This window comes from Bufo bufo, chromosome 3 (genome assembly GCF_905171765.1).
Source record: "Bufo bufo chromosome 3, aBufBuf1.1, whole genome shotgun sequence".
NCBI lineage: Eukaryota > Metazoa > Chordata > Amphibia > Anura > Bufonidae > Bufo > Bufo bufo.
The window spans coordinates 117,954,261-117,967,407 of record NC_053391.1 but is presented as its reverse complement, the minus strand read 5'-3'; the positions used below and the strand labels follow the sequence as shown (position 1 = coordinate 117,967,407).

The window sequence follows — 13,147 nt, the reverse complement described above, 5'->3', positions numbered from 1 at the left end:
TAAGTAAAGCATTGATCTAATAATCATGGGAGCATAGAATGATTGATTGAATGATTATATCTAATATATATAAAATCATTCAATCAATTCCTTTGTGACACTTACGGAAATTGTATAAAATCTGTTGTGCCTTGATCTACAATTGCAGTGTATTTTTATAGAGAAGCTATGCCGCATAAAAGGATAATTCTGGAGCATTATTCTTATGACTATGTTGTGTCAGTTCTCTCTTATTCCTTCTACAAGTTTGTGAACAAAGGTACAGCTGAGGGTTAACAGTTGAGGGAGGGGGGGTCCTTGCACAATCTGACACTAATTAGTGCTGCCAATGTCAGACTATGTTGGGGCACACCTCCAACTGGAGCTTTATTCATGAACTTCTAGCAGGAATAATAGAGGAACGACACAAAACCATCTAGAATTGCCATTTTGTGTGGAATACTATTATTTAGTTGGGGGGGGGGGGGGGGGAAAGTTCCCTTTAAGTGTCATATTTTTTTATTGTGCACTAAATAAGAAAACCAAATTATGTGATTTAGGAAAAGAACCAATCTAATTCCCAGCCACATAAACCTAAAACTTACTGGTTGAGGTAGAATCCCCGGGTAGACGCGGTGATGCTAATATGCCGGTCCTCCATTGTGATCACATATAAGTACATTAAATCTCCGTGCATTTTCCTGTTCCCGGGAGGGGGGTTCCAACCACTCATAGTGAACACTTTCAAACACTGCAAAGGCTGCAAAACAATCCTCATTAGCTAGAAGTCAAGAGCAAAAGAAACAAAATCACAAATGTACTACTTTTAAAAAGACTAAATTTTATTTGTAGACTCGTTGAAGAACAATTACTGAAGCGTTGAGGAATACAAACTGGAGAGCAAAGTGTGATGTGTGTTATAGAGTGAAATATTAGCCAGCCCTCAAGCAAGATAATGGCCACGGAGGGCATATGGAACACACCGCAACCCACTTACTTCAGTTTATTAATCTATTACAAAAATGGCAAATATTATCACGCATGACCCTACAGATAGGTCCAGTCCCAGTGCTAGACACCCCCCCCCCCCCCCCCCCATGACATCCAAATGCACAAGGGTGGTCCTTTTAATAGGGAACTGATTAAAGGGATTCTACAGCCTATCTTCCAGCTATCTATATCAGATTGATGGCGGCTCAACAAGCGGCTCCCCCACCGATCAGCTTTTCGGGCTGTTGTGGGGCGGGAATTCTAAAGCATATGCAGAAGGTGGCAGGCAGACTGTATACACTGTGTAGTGGCTATGCTGGGGAACTGCAACTCAGCTCCCATTCAAGTGAATATGAGCAGAACTTCAGTGCACTGGCAACAGAAACTACGCAACAGCAAGTCCATATACTGATCGTATCCGGCACCACAGCAGTCCGATGCAGCAGATAGGTGGGTTGCCAGGTGTTAGATCCCAACGATCTGATGATCTATCCTGAGGATAGGTCATCAATATCTGTAGGCAAGAGAACCCCTTTAAGCTATTAGCCCATTACAGACGCTGAAGATTTGGCGCTAGGCCATCAAAGCCAACACTTACCTTCCAGTCCTTGTTCTGTGGTTGCAGCGCACAGAGAGGTCTCTCTTTGCTTCCAGGTAAAATATTGTCAGGAGGGGTACAATCTATTTGTTCAAGTTCAGTGCCCTTCTTTTTCTTTTTTCCACTCTCTGAAAACAGGAAGATAAAGAGTTACTGGTTTTCTCTTGAGATAAACGGGTCCTACTGCTTTAACACAGCATCTCCAAATCTTAAAAGGGGTTTCCACTCTTTATATATTGATGACTAATCTTCCTCATAGGTCACCCATATCAAATAAGTAGGGGTTGAACATCTGGGTCCTTCACTGATCAGCTTTTTTGGCAACCACCGGTAAAAATAAAACGGTGGACGGTCCTGGAGGAAGAAATCTCCATTCACTGTGTAGTGGCCATGCTGGGTTACTGCAGCTCAGCTATCACTCACTGGAATCAAGCGTGGCCACTACACAGTGGACAAAGCCGCCTGCTCTCAAGTCTGTCCATTGTTTTATTTCCGGCAGTGGCAGAAAACTGCTGCTACCGGGTGCTGGGCTCCCCACTGATTTGATTTTAATAAGTCATTAATATCTAAAGAGTAGAAAACCACAAAGTTTATATTAAATGCCTTGAGAACAAAATATTAGCGCATACTTCTAGAGAAGAGTAGCGCACACACAGAAGTACTCAGAATCTTGCTGCCCCTTTTATTGGATGGGTCAAAAGAAATTCTGTTCACACTGGAATTGTAGCTAATGTTTTTATGATGGATCCATGCTGTAATAGATCCCAGTGACTTATAATAGATCCCAAGGTTAACCTTTTCCCCGCAGCAGTCTATGATAAGTCTTGGCAGAGCCTCAGTAAAGACAAAACAAGTATGTTAAGAAGTCCATACACATTAGATGTATATCAGCTGACCATCTAATGTGTACCATGGTCTCCTGACTCTCTCCCAACTTCAGATGTCAGGGGAAGTAAGGATTGGTTGTTGGATTTCAACATGCCTAATTATTTTGTCCATGAGAAAGGCGATTCTCCTTTTCCCTCAAGAATGTGAATGTTTGAGTGGCACAGTATAAGTAGTTAGCACTCAAATCTGACTAAGGACAATATCTGGATGGAGATGGTATGTTCTCCCTGTGTTTTTGTGCGTTTCCTCCCACACTTCAAAGACATACTGATAGGGAACTTAGACTGTGAGCCCCCCCCCACCGGGGACAGCAAGGGATGATGTCTGTGAAACGCCGTGGAATATGTTGGCGCTATATAAGTGGGTAACATAAATAAGGTGAATCAGGAGAGATAGTCGTTGACCAGACAACTGGCATCGCATATCTATGGCTAGCTTTAGTTCAGACTACTAGAGATCGAATCAGGCATACCTCCGAGGTCACCATCAGTAAAGATACTTAAGAATGACAGGGAGTTGCAGTCCACTCCATTGAAAGCATCAGATGGGTCCAGGCTTTTTAGCAGGTCTCTTATGTGTCGAACATGGATCCTGGCCTCACGCACAGTGTATGGTTCTAAAAGTGCAAATAAAATTATTACAAAGTATTAGACAAAACAAAAAACAAACAAATTCAAATACCTTCTTATCGAACACCCAAACTGCTTAATGGGAGTGTACAATATTGCTACTTCTATGTGTAAGTGTTGTTATATTCCATATATACCAACGCAAGACACATCCAAAAGAGGCCAAGATTCCTCAATAGGACCACAAAGCATAAGAGGCTAAAAATGTACATGTAGCAGAATGCTCTTCTGCCCAGAGCACCAACCGGTTGCAAATACATTTGTCATATGACCCACCTTCAACAACTTTCAGAACAGAACCTTCTTCAAAGCCTTCTATGGTCTTCAACTCTGCAAAGTTGTCAAGCACATTCCCATCCAGCTGAAGGGAAAAACATGTTCTATGGCAGGTGTCCTCCCTATCCATAAGAACCTGATGGATCTCCTGAACCATCTCCTGAGGTGACACCTGAAAAAAGGCACATCAAAGACCGAGAGTTTCCAGAGAAGTGCAGAAAGAACGCTGAAAGAACATGTATGCTGCGTCTTGTTACCTGAATTGAAAACGTCTCGATGCCTGGGACTTGTATCTTCACCGTAAAGCCAGTATCCTGAATAACGATAACCTCCTGTTCACTCCCATCCTCTGCTTGTTCACCCACATCATGGCCATTTTGTTTCGCCTCCACCTCGGCTTGATGCTCGTGTGCCCCATCTCCATTCATCAAAGTCATGCTGCCCGGATGTTCTGACGAAAAAGAAAGATCATTTTCAATTCAACTGGGAGCAAGTGCTGCTGCAGCTACACCTTGAGACTCTGCTCTCTCTGCAACTGCTGCCCCCTTTGCACTTTGATTGACTTTATGAGAAGAAAGGACCAGACGTGGCAGTTGCAGAGAGAGCAGAGCCTCTAGGAGTAACAGCAACACCCCCGTTGCTCCTAGAGGCTCATTTGCATATATTAAAAACATCATTGTTCTCAGCAATGCGGACACATATGGACATGGGACCAACACCGATGCCTTCAGCTGCCAAGTGCACATATAATAGGTCAGCCAGTGTCATAGGGACAGATCTGCTGACAGATGCCCTTTAATACAGTGAGATGGGTATTTTTTTTAAAATTTTCTCGTCTCCATGAACTGGTTTGTGGTTGCAACTGGTTCATTTTTGACAATTTCCTGTGTAGAAAAGTGGTGGTGAACAACTACATGTATAACATAGCATAGTAGCTGTTACAGCATCACATACTGGTCTACCACTCGCCTATCCATGTCACCCACCCCTAATGATGTGGTGTCCATACTTCATGTCATGTCACCCGACAGTTTCTTAGCATCGTCGACGGGGTCTCTAGTTAGTTTAGGGTGCTCTGGGCTCTAAGATTTTTTTTTATCTCCTTTTTATTATTGTTGTGGTTTATTACAGAGATGGGCCTTGAAAAAGTATGAATTATTAAAAGAAAACTCCATCAAATATTGAAAGTGCTGAAGGGCATGGAAAGTACTGCACTTAACAGCGTTATGTAACTTGATATTCAGCCTCCTTGCTCAGTCTGCAAATATTCAGGGATTTGGAAACCTGATACAGTTCAAAATAATGACATATGTCAGAAAGAAGTTTTTAGTCATTAATAATGCTTTTCCTGACAATGTAATAAAAAAGGGGTTGTGCAAGGACCTGTAAAGGGAAGCTTACTAAGGGCCCTTTCACACTTGCGGCAGGATGGATCCGACATGAATGTCCGACTTTTTAGTCCGGAGGCTTTCGCCGTGCTGTGCCGGAGCTCCGCCCCCGTCCCCATTATAGTCAATGGGGACGGAGCGGCGGCCCGGCGAAATAGCGGAAGGACGGATCCGACACTTTCACACTTGTGGCAGAGGGATCCGGCAAACAGACAGCATTTGTAGGCGGATCAGTCTCACAAATGCATTGCAAGAACGGAACCGTCTCCAGGGGCGGACTGACCATTTGGGCACTTGAGCAGGACCGAGGGCCCACGGCCACTAGGGGGCCCTGTCAGGGCCATCTTCTACACTCACATGTAAAAGAGAGCTCTGACGGGGCCCGGCATGAAGTACAGTGACCATGTCGGGCCCTGTCATAGCGCTCCACAAACATGTATCATATGAGGCAAGAAAGGGGGGGGTCACGCTCGGTGCGCACTCACACACCCGGCAGTTCTAGTCACTGCCGGGCTGTTTCCATAGCGAAGCAGGGAGTGCTCTCCGTTCCCTGCTTCACTGTTCTTCTGAGTGCTCCCCCTGCTGGCCACACATTGCGCTGCCGGCTGTGGGAGGAGCGCTGAAGGCCCGGGAATCGGCCTCCAGCACAGCCAGCAGTGCAATGTGAGTGTGGGAGCGCGTCATCAGGAAAAAAGGTTTGTGTTTTTTTTTTTTCGTTTTTTTTTATAGAACAGGGGGCTGAGAGGCAACCACTACTGTGAGGGGGCTGAGAGGCAACCACTACTGTGAGGGGGCTGAGAGGCAACCACTACTGTGAGGGGGCTGAGAGGCAACCACTACTGTGAGGGGGCTGAGAGGCAACCACTACTGTGAGGGGGCTGAGAGGCAACCACTACTGTGAGGGGGCTGAGAGGCAACCACTACTGTGAGGGGGCTGAGAGGCAACCACTACTGTGAGGGGGCTGAGAGGCAACCACTACTGTGAGGGGGCTGAGAGGCAACCACTACTGTGAGGGGGCTGAGAGGCAACCACTACTGTGAAGGGGCTGAGAGGCAACCACTACTGTGAAGGGGCTGAGAGGCAACCACTACTGTGAGGGGGCTGAGAGGCGTCACTACTTTGAGGGGGCTGAGAGGCATCACAAGGGCTGATAATGGGGGATGATGAGAGGCATGAGGCTCTCATCTGAGGTCTGATTGGGGGTAATTTACATTGGGGTCTGAGCTGAGGTCTTATTGGGGTCTTATTTACATTGGGAGTCTGATTGGGGCTGTCAGCTGAGGTCTGATTAACATTGGGGGTCTGACCTAAGGTGTAATAAAAAATATTTTTTTTTCTTATTGTCTCCCTCTAGAACCTAGGTGCCTCCTATAGGTCTCCTGAACTGCAGAGCGGTGCCCACTTCCAGCCCAGAGCACTGATCCTGAGCCTGCTGGAGTCTTCAGAACTGTAAGTATTTACAGTAATTTACTGTAAGCTATACAAATAAATATAACGCAGCACTCCTTGGATAAAAAAGTGAAAAATTACGATATTTATTCAACACATGTTGATACAGGCAATGTGAGAGCTTGATAATGGCTCTGTGCGAGAGCTGAAACATTGCCTGTATCAACATGTTGGTCAACCAATGTATCCCCGGAAGAAGCCAGATATACTGCCGAAACGGCGTTGGGTCAGGAGTCGGCCGAGAGATCTCTGCACCAGTCAGGGTATGTTTATACTTTGTCCTTTTTATTTCAACCTCAATCTCCACAATTGCCTCCTTTGCACTTTGTTAGCGTTGCTGCTATGAGGTTTTGAGGTATGCTCTTTCAGCTAGCATTCTTTTTTCCCTGTTTTTTCGTGCACTGATCTCCCGGCCTCTCCTTGGGTCCTGCTACTCATCTGTGTGTCCCGCCTTGTGCTGCCTGTTTTATTATATATGTATGTATTGTTTATATATACTTACAAAAAAGTTTTTTGGATCTTCATACATATGTAAGTTAGTTTCATTCATTTTTTTTGGTGATTTCTGTATCAACATGTGTTGAATAAATATCGTATTTTTTCACTTTTTATCCAAGGAGTGCTGCGTTATATTTATTTGGATTGTCTTTGGACCCCAGGACCAAGGGGAAAACGCTGGCACCTGAATCACTTGAAGCTAGGAGTGCTGCCCTGCCATTTTCTGGAGATATAGATTATATTTATTTATATATATATATATATATATATATATATATATATATATATATATATATATATATATCTGGATTTGGAGTCACCCTCAAAATTAAAGTGGAAAAACACACTACAGGCTGATCCAACTTTGATGTAATGTCCTTAAAACAAGTCAAAATGAGGCTCAGTAGTGTGTGTGGCCTCCACGTGCCTGTATGACCTCCCGACAACGCCTGTGCATGCTCCTGATGAGGTGGCGGACGGTCTCCTGAGGGATCTCCTCCCAGACCTGGACTAAAGCATCTGCCAACTCCTGGACAGTCTGTGGTGCAACGTGACGTTGGTGGATAGAGCGAGACGTGATGTCCCAGATGTGCTCAATTGGATTCAGGTCTGGGGAACGGGCGGGCCAGTCCATAGCATCAATGCCTTCGTCTTGCAGGAACTGCTGACACACTCCAGCCACATGAGCTCTAGCATTGTCTTGCATTAGGAGGAACCCAGGGCCAACCGCACCAGCATATGGTCTCACAAGGGGTCTAAGGATCTCATCTCGGTACCTAATGGCAGTCAGGCTACCTCTGGCGAGCACATGGAGGGCTGTGCAGCCCTCCAAAGAAATGCCCCCCCACACCATTACTGACCCAATGCCAAACCGGTCATGCTGGAGGATGTTGCAGGCAGCAGAACGTTCTCCACGGCGTCTCCAGACTCTGTCACGTCTGTCACATGTGCTCAGTGTGAACCTGCTTTCATCTGTGAAGAGCAGAGGGCGCCAGTGGCGAATTTGCCAATCTTGGTGTTTTCTGGCAAATGCCAAACGTTCTGCACGGTGTTGGGCTGTAAGCACAACCCCCACCTGTGGACTTCGGGCCCTCATATCACCATCATGGAGTCTGTTTCTGACCGTTTGAGCAGACACATGCACATTTGTGGCCTGCTGGAGGTCATTTTGCAGGGCTCTGGCAGTGCTCCTCCTGTTCCTTCTTGCACAAAGGCGGAGGTAGCGGTCCTGCTGCTGGGTTGTTGCCCTCCACGTCTCCTGATGTACTGGCCTGTCTCCTGGTAGCGCCTCCATGCTCTGGACACTACGCTGACAGACACAGCAAACCTTCTTGCCACAGCTCGCATTGATGTGCCATCCTGGATAAGCTGCACTACCTGAGCCACTTGTGTGGGTTGTAGACTCCGTCTCATGCTACCACTAGAGTGAAAGCACTGCCAGCATTCAAAAGTGACCAAAACATCAGCCAGGAAGCATAGGAACTGAGAAGTGGTCAGGTCACCACCTGCAGAACCACTCCTTTATTGGGGGTGTCTTGCTAATTGCCTATAATTTCCACCTGTTGTCTATCCCATTTGCACAACAGCATGTGAAATTGATTGTCACTCAGTGTTGCTTCCTAAGTGGACAGTTTGATTTCACAGAAGTGTGATTGACTTGGAGTTACATTGTTTTGTTTAAGTGTTCCCTTTATTTTTTTGAGCAGTGTATGTGTGTGTGTGTATGTATGTGATATATATATATTATATATATATATATATATATATATATATATATATATTACTTGTTTTATGTGAGTAAGGGTGCTGAGTTGTTGGAGAAGGTGGGGGGGATGGTAAAGAGAAATTCTGTACCAAGTGTAGGTGATTGGGCGGAGCAATATGTGGGTGGGGCTGTGTGTGGGTGGGCGGGACACAGGGGCCCCATAATCTCCTATTGCCCGGGGGCCCCATGAGTTGTCAGTCAGCCCCTGTCCGTCTCTCAGTTTGTCATACAGACAAGCGCATCTGTTTCTATTTTTTTTTTCACATTTTTACTGGTCTGCGAATGGAAAGACGGATCCGGCATTCTGGTATTTTTAATGCCGGATCCGGCACCAAAACATTTCTATGTGTGTTCAGTCTTTTTGGACTGAGATAAAACTCCCTTGCTGAAAAAAAGAAAATCAGGTTTGACATGGCTGCAGCCAATCACTGGCCAGATCTCTTTGCGTCATGTGACCATTTGTCATGACATAAGTGAAGTCGGTCAGCGCCACATCCAGCAATTGGCTGCAGGCGGTAACAAACCGGATTTTTTCAACGAGGGAGTGAAGCGGATGATCGCAAGCCGGGAGGAGAAGGGTGTGGAGCCATCGCTGGGAAGCAGGCAAGTAAGCTTCCCTTTACAGGTTTGCCAAACCCCCCCCCCCCCTCATGAATACACCCTTTAAACACAGATTTTAGGACACATTTACACAGCATTTCTATGCATATTCTGCACCAAAACAGAGTGCAATCCACATGAAGGCCGTCTCCCACTGTTTCAAATGGAAGTCTGTGCTGAGGTTCAGACCCCTTTTGTGCAGAGTTCAGAAACGCGTCAAGAAGGCACATGTCCCTTCTTGGAGTGGTTTCCGCGTAGACTGTGGCGGGCGCCTGCTTGCAGATTAGGCTCTACGTTCAAAATGCAAAACAGCAGAAACCCGAACATAAAAATTATAAAGCAAACTTATCAAGACAGGAGTTTCTAGTCCCTTGATCTACTTTGCAGGGGCATGAGATGTGCCAAGTTTATTAAGAGGCAGGGTGGATAAAAATCTAATGATTTTAGAAGGGAGCGGGGGGGGGGAATTGGATTTTTGTTTTATATAAAATGCTTTTTGAGGAAAATATATTACCATGAAGAGGTTATTCCATCATGAAATAAAGATTTGTTTTTTAATTATGTAGAATAAGGCTGTACAGTGGTCCCTCAAGATACAATGGCCTCAGGATACAATATTTTCAACATACAATGGTCTTTTCTGACCCATCGTAAGTTGAAACTAGACTCAACATACAATATCTCAGACTCAGACCCAACGAATCTTGTCCACTTCTCTGGTAAAATGGCTGTATTAGTTGCTAGTTAGCAGCTATTCCAGACTCTTATATGTAAAGACTTGTTTTATCTGTCTTGGTTATCTGCTTATTTTTCTTAAATCTTCATTTTCTCTCATCTTGGATGACATTTTGGGACTGTGGAACCGATTACTCAACTTACAATGGTTTCAACATATAATGGTTGTCCTGGAACCAATTAATATTGTAACTTGAGGGACCACTGTACTATGTTTAATTGTTTTGGTAAATAAATTCCATTAATCCATTCACAATGTCATGCTCTTCCAGAGGTTTTTGTAAGATTATTGGGCAGTTTCTCTGCCTACAAGATATCACAGTTGCTTGGTTTACTTTTGCAGTTCTCAAAACTGAATTTGACTCAGCAGAGATCACATGCCTCCTCTTCACAGCAACAATGTTATAACATGAACAGAGTTGAGAAAAATACCTTAATCCTAACTTATACAAACCTATGAATACAGAATCAACCTAATCAAACTAATATGAAAAGTTGTTATTCTAAAAATCTTCATCTACTTGCATATTATAAGTTATACCAGCAAGAATTAGTCTTCATGTAGAAAACTATGATTTAAATCAAGCCTTACTGACTAGTGATTTAAATCAGTTTGATTTAAATCAAATCCACCCTGTTAAGAGGCGAACAATTCTTAATAATTTTGGAGTATCTCAGCAGGTCCCCGAGCCAGAAGCTAAAATACACGCCAGCTAGAAGCTGGAGTACATTTCAGATGTAAGGTCCCTTTACACCAGGCGATTGTCGGAAAGGAAACAGTCAGTGGAGGAGTCTGCTGCATTTACATGCAGTGATCTCCTCTACAGTATGGAGAAGAGCAATCGATAATGCCATCGCTCGTCCCCACACTGACTGTTAGCCGGCGGCAGAGGTTGTTTACACATTTTTTGGTCCCACACACAGTTACAAGAAAAAGTCTGCTTAAACTAATAACACACAAAGAATTAAATGTTACCATGTTTTTATTGAACACACCATGTAAACATTCACAGTGCAGGTGGACAAAGTATGTGAACCCCTAGACTAATGACATCTCCAAGAGCTAATTGGAGTGAGGTGTCAGCCAACTGGAGTCCAATCAATGAGATGAGTTTGGAGGTGTTGGTTACAGCTGCCCTGCCCTATAAAAAACAGACACCAGTTCTGGGTTTGCTTTTCACAAGAAGCATTGCTTGATGTGAATGATGCCTCGCACAAAAGAGCTCTCAGAAGACCTACGATTAAGAATTGCTGACTTGCATAAAGCTGGAAAGGGTTATAAAAAGTATCTCCAAATCCCTGCTGTTCATCAGTCCACTGTAAGACAAATTGTCTATAAATGGAGAAAGTTCAGCACTACTGCTACTCTCCCTAGGAGTGGCCGTCCTGTAAAGATGACTGCAAGAGCACAGCGCAGACTGCTCAATGAGGTGAAGAAGAATCCTAGAGTGTCAGCTAAAGACTTACAAAAGTCTCTGGCATATGCTAACATCCCTACGATCCGTAAAACACTAAACAAGAATGTATTTCATGGGAGGATACCACAGAGGAAGCCACTGCTGTCCAAAAAAAACATTGCTCCACATTTACAGTTTGCACAAGAGCACCTGGATGTTCCACAGCAGTACTGGCAAAATATTCCTTGGACAGATGAAACCAAAGTTGAGTTGTTTGGAAGAAACACACAAACACTATGGGCCAGATTTATCATGACTGACAGCTCACTCCACTTTAACATATGACTAAAGTCAGTTTTAGCCAAGTCAGATTTATGATCGGCCCTTTAAGACTGTAATAAATGTGGTTTGACGGTAGCAGTTTATCCGTCAGTAAGCAGCTTTACAAAAGTCGCACATCTTTACGAAAAAGTTGCACGTTTTTATGAAAAAGTCGCATGTTCTATTAAGAAGTCTCATAAGATAAGCATGGTCCTCACTGGAGTGAAATTGCGACTTTTTAGCGACTTTTTAAATAGTCCCAATAGTAAATCTGTCTAGAGATTAATTTACATAAGAAAACACGCCCACTTTCAGAAAACTGGCGAGCATAGTGCAGAGCAGAAAAAAGTCGCAAATTTGTGCGCAGTTTTAGCGTTTGGGACTTTTTCACTCCATTATTCTGACCTGAGCTAATGATAAATCTGGCCCTATGTGTGGGAAAAAAAGAGGCACAGCACACCAACATCAAAACCTCATCCCAACTGTGAAGTATGGTGGTGGGGGCATCATGGTTTGGGGCTGCTTTGCTGCGTCAGGGCCTGGACGGATTGCCATCAAAGGAAAAATGAATTTCCAAGTTTATCAAGACATTTTGCAGGAGAACTTAAGGCCATCTGTCCACCAGCTGAAGCTCAACAGAAGATGGGTGTTGCAACAGGACAACGACCCAAAGCATAGAAGTAAATCAACAACAGAATGGCTTAAACAGAAGAAAATACGCCTCCTGGAGTGGCCCAGTCAAAGTCCTGACCTCAACCAGATTGAGATGCTGTGGCATGACCTCAAGAAAGCGATTCACACCAGACATCCCAAGAATATTTCTGAACTGAAACAGTTCTGTAAAGAGGAATGGTCAAGAATTACTCCTGACCGTTGTGCACGTCTGATTTGCAACTACAGGAAACGTTTGGTTGAAGTTATTGCTGCCAAAGGAGGTTCCACCAGTTATTAAATCCAAGGGTTCACATACTTTTTCCACCTGCACTGTGAATGTTTACATGGTGTGTTCAATAAAAACATGATAACATTTAATTCTTTGTGTGTTATTAGTTTAAGCAGACTGTGATTGTATATTGTTGTGACTTAGATGAAGATCAGATCACATTTTATGACCAATTTGTGCAGAAATCTATATAATTCCAAAGGGTTCACATACTTTTTCTTGCAACTGTAAAGGATTCTGAATGAGCGTTTTGCTCGTTCGGGTAATCGGCGTCCCTATAAAAGCTTGTTTGCAATTAGCGGATTCTCAACGCGTGTTAAGGGTCCTTAACTTGTACAAGAAAAGTTACCTTAAATCTGCAGGATCATGCAGGTCCCATCCCCTCCCGCTGACTTTTTTTTTTGGTGGGACTTTTCTACACTACAAATCTGGTGTAGGATCTTTAATAAATCCCCCTGTCTATATCTTAAATGTAAAATGTGAAAAAACTTCTGATATGTCATAGTGATATGTCACAAGACGGTTTGGGAGGCCATACACATTAGGCTAGTTTCACATCTGCAGCAGAGAACGGCCTGCCGGAGTTCTCCGGATCCGGCACTGCCGAATACTGCCGCCTGCCCGCCAATCCCATTGACTATAATGGGGTCTGAGAATCGGCCAGACAAAAGCCACTGCATGCAACATCCG

The 13,147-nt window shown here is 44.2% G+C and overlaps 1 protein-coding gene across 4 annotated transcripts in view; it reads right to left on the bottom strand.

The window, feature by feature from the left end:
* The window catches only part of CLUH (clustered mitochondria homolog), an 85,851-nt gene that overhangs the window by 50,866 nt on the left and 21,838 nt on the right, over positions 1-13,147 (bottom strand). For all 4 annotated transcript variants that reach the window (XM_040423493.1, XM_040423491.1, XM_040423495.1 and 1 more), the window contains 5 exons: positions 3,618-3,811; positions 3,361-3,532; positions 2,928-3,071; positions 1,568-1,695; positions 585-739 (listed from right to left, as the gene is read on the bottom strand). In XM_040423493.1, coding sequence (XP_040279427.1) covers positions 585-739; positions 1,568-1,695; positions 2,928-3,071; positions 3,361-3,532; positions 3,618-3,811 — 793 coding nt within the window. The remainder of the gene's footprint in view (positions 1-584; positions 740-1,567; positions 1,696-2,927; positions 3,072-3,360; positions 3,533-3,617; positions 3,812-13,147) is intronic.